General features: G+C 40.2%; 1 protein-coding gene across 1 annotated transcript; it reads left to right on the forward strand.

Annotated features, from left to right (window-relative positions):
* Positions 1-2,160: 2,160 nt before the first annotated feature.
* Positions 2,161-9,477, forward strand: PCK1 (phosphoenolpyruvate carboxykinase 1 (soluble)). The gene is made up of 9 exons (XM_010080139.1): positions 2,161-2,429; positions 3,789-3,970; positions 4,554-4,757; positions 5,075-5,262; positions 6,204-6,366; positions 6,496-6,720; positions 6,813-6,944; positions 7,701-7,796; positions 8,399-9,477. Exons 1-9 carry the CDS (start codon positions 2,206-2,208, stop codon positions 8,851-8,853), a joined length of 1,869 nt encoding a protein of 622 aa, XP_010078441.1. The 5' UTR covers positions 2,161-2,205; the 3' UTR covers positions 8,854-9,477.
* Positions 9,478-9,691: the final 214 nt, after the last annotated feature.

Genomic DNA, 9,691 nt, shown 5'->3' on the forward strand with positions numbered 1-9,691 from the left:
AAAGGAAAACAGCTGAAATATTTCTGATCAGCTCCACCAGCAGCACAGAACATGGACTCTAAAGACAAACACCACCACTGCAATTATTAAATTGTCTTTGATCTTACCTTTGCTTACGGCAGAGCCCCATCTGGAGCAATCTTTAGCATGTCTTATCCTACCAGATTTTTGTTTTCCTTTTCAGGAATGTTTGGCCTTGCAGTGCATCAAGGACAGCCCCTCTTACTTCACTATTTTCTTCCCTCTCTGACTTTACAAAACATAATAAAAAGCTTTGTGGGAGAGATAGAGGTTACAGTCCCAGGGGAAGTGTTCCTGCAGTGTGAGATCCAGCTCCAGGGTATTTTAGAGTTGCAGGGCAGGAAGGCAAGCTGCAGTCCTGATCCATGCTGCTCTGCCAGACCCAGCCATTGAGGGTTCAGGACTTGCCAGTCACTGTAGCTGCCTCATCAAAAGCCTTGCTGGACACATCTTGACTGCACAAACTTGGGTGGGTGGCAAGTTAGGAACATCCTTTACACAGGATACTTGCATCAATTTTGTTGCTTTAAAGAATTGCCTGAAACTTAGCTGGGATTTCCAGATTTCCTGTTCTGCAAACTACTGTTAACAATATTTTACATGCATGGTAGAAGCCCCATCAATACAAAAAATTAGCTTGGCATGATAGCATCACCTCATTCAGGCACCAGGTGCTTTGCTGGGACTGGCTGGAAGTGGAGTAAGATTAAATGGCAGCAGGATTATTTCTACAGTTTTATTTGTTTGAACTGCTTTAATCTTCACACACCCCGACTGATGGGCAAATGCACGTGAAGAGCATGGTGGTGTAAAATGGAGTAGGGGAAGATAAACAGCAGAAAGGCAGGCAGGCAGGAACAGTTAGAGGCAAGACCTCAAAAAGTCTGAGGTCACACTCTCACCCTCAGAATTATAAGCATAGTAGTGGCTGTTGGTATCGTACACTGCCCCAGCAGACACAGATATGTATGTCTGTATATGTGCATGTGCCTATAGTGCACTTCACACATACAAAGTGTGCAGCCATATCCCTGAGCAGTTTTGGGCCATTTCTTTAAGTACTAATTTAAAGATGGGTTAATATTTTATGACCCCATAGGACTCCCAGTAAAATAAAACATAAAATTTGAAGGAGGGGATTAATTGGACAGTTGCCGATCTGCCTAGTCTGAGCTTGTTATGATAGAAAATAATTGTTCAGTTTGGAAGAGCCCAAAATGAGCCATAAGGAAAAACTTTCTCCCCATCACTGAAGGAAACTCAACATTTAGATTTACATTGCTTGGTTTTTTTTAGAATTGCACAGACAAAAATAAGGCCTCCAGGCAGGAGAATATAGTGGTTATTCAGGGCTGTCAGTGCTCACTGTTGAACTTTATCCCCAGATCAGGCAATGTTCCCAAGGTGAGTAAACACACCTTGGACGAGCCTCCACTTCACAGCCAACGAGCGAGTGCTTGCCTACCAAATGTGCCAACTCTGCTTTGCCTGGACGACCCCCGTGTTCCTGGTTCCAGATACTCTTTGTGCTCAACCTTTCCCACACACTGAGAAGTTATGACACTTGTGGTTTCAAAGCCAAATTGGATCAAAGTTTGGTTAAACTGCCAAATTTTGTAACCGCTTCAAACCAGCAACCCCAGCACTAAGAATCACCGCTTTCAGCATTCATTAATCAAACCTGTTAAATGATTACCTCGCCAGGGCTGCTTTGTTGACAGCTCTGCATGGTGACAATGTCAGTGGCACTGTCCCAAGACACATCCAGCAGTGACGTAAAGGACAAGCCTCCCTCACATCACCTAGTGGGATGGACACTACCACAAAGTATATTTAAGGAAGGAGGATGCCTCCTTGGAAACCAGGGATCACAAGAGTCCTCCACAGCAAGTGAAACTGGATCAACTAAAAGGGACAGCAAAATCTCCTCTGACATCAATCTTACAAACACAGTAAGTAAAATGGCCTCTTTTTTTCCAGCTTGAATTTATCAGTGATCCAAGTTCTCAGTATTGATTTTAAAGCAGAATTACATGATCAAGTCTATTACAAATTCTGCCTTTGCATTGTACATTGTTAGGTGCTGGTTAGAACGTCATAGTATGCTAACACACCCACTATACTTGATTTTAGATTGTGATCGGTATTTCAAAGCCATCAACAAGATCCACTACAGGCTCAATAATGCCCCCACAGTTGAAAGCTGAGGTAAATGTCCTACCCAAGGTTGTACAGGGAGATTTGCAGAGCCTGCCTCCAGAAGTGAGGGATTTCATTGAAAGTAATGCCAAGCTGTGCCAGCCTGAGAGCATTCATATCTGCGATGGCTCGGAAGAAGAAAACAAAAAAATTCTGGACATCATGGTAGAACAAGGCATGATCAAGAAGCTGAGCAAGTATGAGAACTGGTGAGTACCCTGAAGCAAGTATCGTCTCAGAATTGCAATATGCATTTTCTATCCTGTTTACTTTTAAAACTGCTTATAACCCTCCAATATTTGCTTTCCATGAACATTTTGGCACTGTAGCACAGGTGAAATACTCAGGAAAAGCACACTTTTTCCTCTAAAAATTAACATAAGCATATTATTCAACTGGACTATCAACTGTATATTGCCTCTATTGATTAGTTACATCAGGGAACTGAAATAATGTCATGACACTTATGTAACTAATCATTAGAAAGGGCTAAATATTATTTAGCAAATACATCTTTTGAAGAATTCTACTGGTTTAGTCAATTAGTTTATTCATCAAAAACTTTTTTTGTGGCATTCAAATAGCTCTGTGGGTGTTCAAATATTATTCAGTACAGGCATTATTCATATCATGCCGATGAGCTTTGACTGTAATGTATTCAGCAAATACTTTTTTCAAATATTTCATCATCTCTCCCAACTAACCCAACATGAAAGGAGAATATTAACAACAAGTACATACTCAGGAATTACATGCCGACCAAGTGATCTTCGTGGAAGAAATCTGCAAAGACTTTTGAATAACTAAGTGCAGGAATTTGGCAATCTGTTTTCAGACTATTTGGGAGAGAAAAGGGCAAGATTCACCAGATAAATTATTCATTGTTAATTATATGCTTAGCTGTCGTGATGATGGTTATGACAGCTCAACTAGAACATTTTTATAATCCTGGAAAATTTCTGTGCACAGAGGTGAAAATGTAAAACTATCTTCTCTATTGTAAATGATGGTAAAAATGCTTTAGAAGGGAAAAAGAATCCTCTTTAATAAACTCCTTCACTTTTTGTGATCATGCTTTTACTCAGTATTTCCCTTGTGATGCCTCTAGCTTAAACGACTATGCCAATCGCCTAAGCTGGATTCTGATCCCACAGGCACTTATACCAACACTTGTACTTGCTTGGCATCCACTTTGCTTGAGGCATCATTTTGTGGTCCCCCTGCAAAACAACTTTGCACTGATGAGAATGAGAATTAAACAAGATTAACTTTCCCCTGGAAGTTAGCAACAGAGAATAAAACTGAGATAAGAGGTAAAGAAGCATTAATGCACAACCAGAATTTCCTAGGCCATATAATTTGTTATTCATACTGACAAGGCTTGAAACAATTTGTACAAGAGAGTGTATCTGACTGATTTTTGAGTTTGTCTGTTATACTGGCTCAGTCACTGCAGTTTTGGCCTCACAAAGCATTGCACCCTTTTGTGCTAAACCAGTCCCACAGAAGGGTAAAAAGTGCTACATTGATAATTAAAGTCTAATTTCCTGATTTTTGGTGAAATGCAGCTGGCTGGCTCTCACTGATCCAAGAGATGTGGCAAGAATTGAGAGCAAAACCGTCATCATAACTCAAGAACAGAGAGACACCACTCCGATCCCTAAAACTGGCACTAGCCAGCTGGGCCACTGGATGTCCGAAGAAGATTTTGAGAAAGCCTTCAACACCAGGTTCCCAGGCTGCATGCAAGGTGGGCAAGAAAAGGACGGTTGACATTGAATTTCTAGGATTACAGAGACACTACTACTACTAGTTACTGTAATCTTTAAAGAAAGATTTTAGCTGAAGGTTTAGGTTTATACCCCTGATACTAGACACTTTTCTGGCTTGGTCTAGATCTTTACCATAGATCCAAATGCCTGTCCTCAGTCTCTTTCCAGCCTTCTTCTATTCATAAAGAGAGGAAAAGTAAGGTAGGAAAACTTGGGTGATTGTTTTCAGGAAGTCACACAGCAACTAAGCAGCAGAAGTGAGGTGAGAATAAAGGACCACCATCCCCAGCAATAATTTCAGGTTCAGTGATTTACACCAACAGAGAACTTGGCCTCCACTCACTTTTCCTACTGGCTAGACAATTTGTCTGAACAGCTGCTTTCAGCATTTAAGATAAAAATTCTTGCTACACAATTAGACAAACAGAAAGCTACAGATCTTTAATCATCATCAGAAACACCCACAAGACAAACAGAGAAACAACCCCCATGTTAATAAAGATTATTTACAAAGTTCCTTGTTTTGCTCTTTGCTACCTCTTGCTACTCCCTGTTTTACAGGACGTACAATGTATGTCATCCCCTTCAGCATGGGGCCTATCGGGTCTCCTTTGTCCAAGATTGGGATCGAGCTGACAGATTCACCGTACGTGGTGGCCAGCATGAGGATCATGACACGCATGGGAACAGCTGCTTTGAACGCCCTAAGCAACGGGGAGTTTGTAAAATGCCTTCACTCAGTCGGATGCCCTCTACCACTAAAAGGTAAGAGATATTAAAAACTGTCACCCCTGGAAATTCCCAGTGGCATGTTTTAGAGCTGTGTGTTCTCAGCACATGGGAGACACTCACTGTAGAATAATAGGGTGGTTTGTGTAACAGGACTGGGTTCAGAACTCAATTAAAGGAATCAAAGCTCAATGAGAGTTTCATGGAAACGAGATTATTATCCCTAGTACTTACTGGGGGGTTTCCTTTGAAGCATCTGGTATGGGTTGCTGTCAGAGGCTCAATGCTGATGAAACAACTGTGATTCAGCATGGAAATTGCTGCATTCATGAGTACAACATTCTGTTCTGCAGAACCATTAATCAACAACTGGCCCTGCAACCCAGAGTTAACACTGATTGCCCATCTCCCGGATCGCAGAGAGATCATTTCATTTGGCAGCGGTTACGGAGGAAACTCCTTACTGGGGAAAAAATGCTTTGCTCTCAGAATTGCCAGCAGAATTGCCAAAGAGGAGGGCTGGCTAGCTGAGCACATGCTGGTAAGAACTATTAAATCATTTGTGTTTGAACAGCCATTAAACCCTAAATTAGCTCAACATAAATGTATCACATCTTGGAATCAGTGAAATTAGTCTCAGGGATAGTCCTGCAACATTAGATATGAATTTATGACATGGCAGGCTTACGAGAAATAGGGAACTACTTGCAAGGTTAAGTACCAAACATTTTAAAATAGTACCTGTAAAATCAGAAACCAAGAAAGATTTGGAACTTTTGACAGTGGCTACGTGTAGGCAGACCCATGTACTTTAGCAGAGCCTGAACATCATCACCGGGCATCCACATTGCCCCTTCAAGTGTAATAGCAAAGGATTAATGTTAGTTTTGAAAATTGTCTTATTATAAAGAGATCTACACACTAAAAGTTTGCAAATATTACATTTTTAAATGCATTCTGCTGTGTACCCTTCCTGCCTTTGCTTTCTGCTGTCATTTAAACATTCTACCACCATTAAATACCACTGAAAAAAAGAATTTCAAAGTGCATAAGAGAACAATCTCAGGAAAAATATCTATGTACTGTGAGAAGTGCAGAAGTATCCATACATTAAGAGCTTTCACTCCAATCATGCAGCCAAAAAATATTACCCAGTTTTCTTCTGTCTCAGCTGAGAAACACAGCTTTATGCAAGTCTGTGTATCTTTAATCAGCAAAATAAATGTTTAAGTTTATACATACCTAACATATTTTCTAAATACAATAACTCCTTACAGATATTCTAAGGGCAAGAAGAGTAGACTTTTTGATGAGTAAAATATAGTTTGAGTTGTTTGTCAACTATATTATGTGGTGGTGCTTCTGTAGGAACAAATTTGCATAATTAAATATTTTGTCATTACCACTTGCTGGAAGACAATCTTCAAAATGAAAAGTGCAAGAAAAAGACTGCATTTAACAGTTGCATTAATTTTTCAATAGATCCTGGGCATTACCAATCCAGAAGGTGAAAAGAAGTATTTTGCTGCAGCATTCCCTAGTGCCTGTGGAAAAACTAACTTGGCCATGATGAACCCAAGCCTGCCAGGATGGAAAATTGAGTGTGTGGGTGATGATATTGCCTGGATGAAATTTGATGAACAAGGTATGGAACTGAAACTGGATTGTTTTACAAGTCCACTACAGGTTGCTTTTAGATGCAGCAAGACATGCTACAAAATTCTGGATAGAATTAAAAGTTTGATTTACTTATATTTTGTCATTTCACTTCCAGGCAACTTAAGGGCGATCAACCCAGAAAATGGCTTTTTTGGTGTGGCGCCTGGAACCTCAGTCAAAACAAACCCCAATGCTATTAAAACCATATTCAAGAACACCATCTTTACCAATGTAGCAGAAACCAGTGATGGAGGTGTCTATTGGGAAGGCATTGATGAGCCATTACCACCAGAAGTAACATTGACTTCATGGAAAAACAAGGATTGGACCCCAGATAACGGTAACCTGGCCCACTCCACAGTCTGTCTTGCCTCTCTCGGCTGAATTCAAGTTAATTCTGCCATTATGACCTTTTTCTTGCATTCTGTACAGGAGAACCTTGTGCTCATCCCAACTCGCGATTCTGCACCCCAGCCAGCCAGTGCCCCATCATAGACCCTGCCTGGGAATCCCCCGAAGGCGTGCCTATCGAAGGGATCATATTTGGAGGCCGCAGACCTGCTGGTAAGAGATGCACTAGCTGAAGTGCTGACCACGGAAGAGATGAAACACAACTGGGCATAGGCACAGGTTTTGCTTGCACAGGTTTTGCTTGCACAGGTTTTGCTTTCACAGCTGCAAAAGCAAGGAAATAACCATGTTAGTCTAACTTCTCTGTGTCAGCCTTTGACACACACAGCCACTAACATTTCAAAGTCTGAATTGCTAGATGTTAACACAAAACAGGCAATAATAATACTAAAGAGCTGGAGAGAGATCAGGACCCACTAACCTGGATTATACATAGGCACATAGCAAATTGCTATACTTCTCTCAATTTGCTTGCAGTCTGACTAGTTCAGATAGGAAATAGTTAGAGAAATGAACCAGTTATAGACAGTTTACAGGAAAGGAAGTAAAATAAATTGATCTGTTAAAGGTCACCTAAAGTTGGAAAAGAAACAGAAGCAATGCTGGGTCTGAGCCTAATATCATAAACACAGGACTAGATTCTATTTCCAGTAAAATCTGCTGGGGATTCTGAGGTCCCAGGTATCTCCCACTGAGCAACTAAACATGGACGTGTTCAGTAATCAGAATCCAGTTTTTAAAACATTCATATAAACTTCTTTGCTGTAAGAGGGCAGGAAATTAACTGATTTAAAAAAACAGGAAAAATTAGAATACATTATACAGTAACATGCATGCGGCTGTATCTCAGGTAGCAAAACCTGTTATAAAAATGTTTCTGGACCTCTGAAGTGATTTTGTTCTTTACAGGTGTGCCTCTCATATATGAGGCCTTTAACTGGCAGCATGGAGTATTTATAGGAGCAGCTATGAGATCTGAAGCAACAGCAGCTGCTGAGCACAAAGGTAAATCAAAATTTAATCTGCCTACCTGTATTAAAAGCAATCCTCTTTGGACTGCCTGCTCTGTCCGCCTCCCCTGCTCCTTCACATTTCAGTCTTGGCAGCTAATTTTGCAACCTGTACATTTGCACAACAGAAAATGTTTGTATTGGAATTAAAAGCCAAATTCTCTGTAAAAGTCAAATTAAGCAAAATAATCCCCTAGGTGGCAAGCATACAGAAAAGGTCGTAGGAAGGGGGTTGCCAGAAGCTTGATATGGAGTTCTTGTTACGGTCTGGGACAAATAAACTTAAATTTTATTTTCTGCTAGAGCTCAACATAGATGCATGAACAATGAAAGCCAGCTCTTGAGGGTCTTTATTTAGGCTGCTTGACCTGAGATTTAAGAAATTTAATTTCCACTGATTAAAAAAAATTAATTTAATTTGTACTTTCTTTGTACATCAAGGATAATGCTTGTATTGTTTCTTAAAGCTCTTTGGTTTAGATGCAAAAGGGTGGTTAAGGGACCACGGGTACTAAATTCTGGGAGGACCTGAATCTTTGTTCTCTAGAATGAATGTGCTATTTATTAACTTAAATTCTCCATTTGTGTTTTGAACAGGCAAAATTATTATGCATGATCCGTTTGCCATGAGACCTTTCTTTGGCTACAACTTTGGCAAATACTTAGCACACTGGCTCAGCATGGCACATCGTCCAGCTGCAAAACTACCAAAGATCTTTCACGTTAACTGGTTCCGGAAGGACAGCCAAGGGAAATTCCTGTGGCCTGGCTTTGGAGAGAACTCCCGTGTGCTGGAGTGGATGTTCAACAGAATTGAAGGGAAAGCCTCTGCCAAGCCAACTGCCATAGGTAACATCCCTGCTGACACTGCTTTGAACCTGAAGGGTTTAGAAAATGTCAACTTGACCGAACTGTTTGATATCTCCAAAGAGTTCTGGGAAAAGGAGGTAGAAGAAATCAAACAATACTTTGAAGTGCAAGTTAATGCTGACCTTCCTTATGAAATAGAAAGGGAAATGCTTGCCTTAGAGATGAGGATAAAACAGTTGTAGCTGATCAAAACCACAATTATTTATCAATCCACACATACTAAGACAGGACAAACACATTTCACCAAATCACCACTGGAAGCATAACAGCACACTGATGGGCAGGGGGTTGTAATGAAAGCAGGTCTTAGTTTAGTTAAATCACAGAGAGGCATTCTAGAAGTTACTCCAGACCTAATGATTTATAACCACATCAGTTGTTGTGAATAGGTGAGCAGCTGTAGGAATGTATGTGCACATGGTCTTCAAAACCTTGATCTGTCACTTAAATACACTTATAGCCACTGTGTGTGTAAATTACTTGTCTAGTTCTGCATATACAATCCAGATCAATCCAGCCTTCAAGGTGTAGCACATTGTTTCTATCACACAATCCATTAGAGTCTCAGACTCTACAGGAAAGAAGAAAATCAGATGCTGTATATATGTATTACTAAAACATATTTCATGGCTTAAATATTTTTTAGAAAAATGAAGTTGTAACTTTTATCAGAGCAAAAGATGACTTTGTATTACTAATGCATATTTAAGATATTGCTATTATATGTGCCTCATGTCCCCGTGATTTCCAGATGTTTTGAATGGCTTGTTCTTTACACTATTGAAATAAATGTTTATACAAAATATGACATTTCCAGTGTTCTCACTGTTTATAACCTACACACACATAAATTGAGCCCCCTGTCAATACCACAGCACAGAGAGAAATTCCCATGTGGAAGTTAGATGTTGGCTAGCATCGATCTGATACTCCTAATCCAGCTAGTTTAAGCCACATGCTGTCTTTGCAACTTTGCATGATCTAGAAGTAATGATATCCAGCTACTGACATGCTCTCCAT

This window comes from Pterocles gutturalis, unplaced genomic scaffold (genome assembly GCF_000699245.1).
Source record: "Pterocles gutturalis isolate BGI_N339 unplaced genomic scaffold, ASM69924v1 scaffold1359, whole genome shotgun sequence".
Taxonomy (NCBI): Eukaryota; Metazoa; Chordata; class Aves; order Pterocliformes; family Pteroclidae; genus Pterocles; species Pterocles gutturalis.

Coding starts and splice junctions, on each gene's coding strand:
- PCK1 (XM_010080139.1), top strand. CDS start 2,206: ATGCCCCCACAGTTGAAAGCTGAGGTAAATGTCCTACCCAAGGTTGTA. Junction 2,430..3,788: donor CTGAGCAAGTATGAGAACTG/GTGAGTACCCTG, acceptor GGTGAAATGCAG/CTGGCTGGCTCTCACTGATC. Junction 6,945..7,700: donor TGGAGGCCGCAGACCTGCTG/GTAAGAGATGCA, acceptor TGTTCTTTACAG/GTGTGCCTCTCATATATGAG.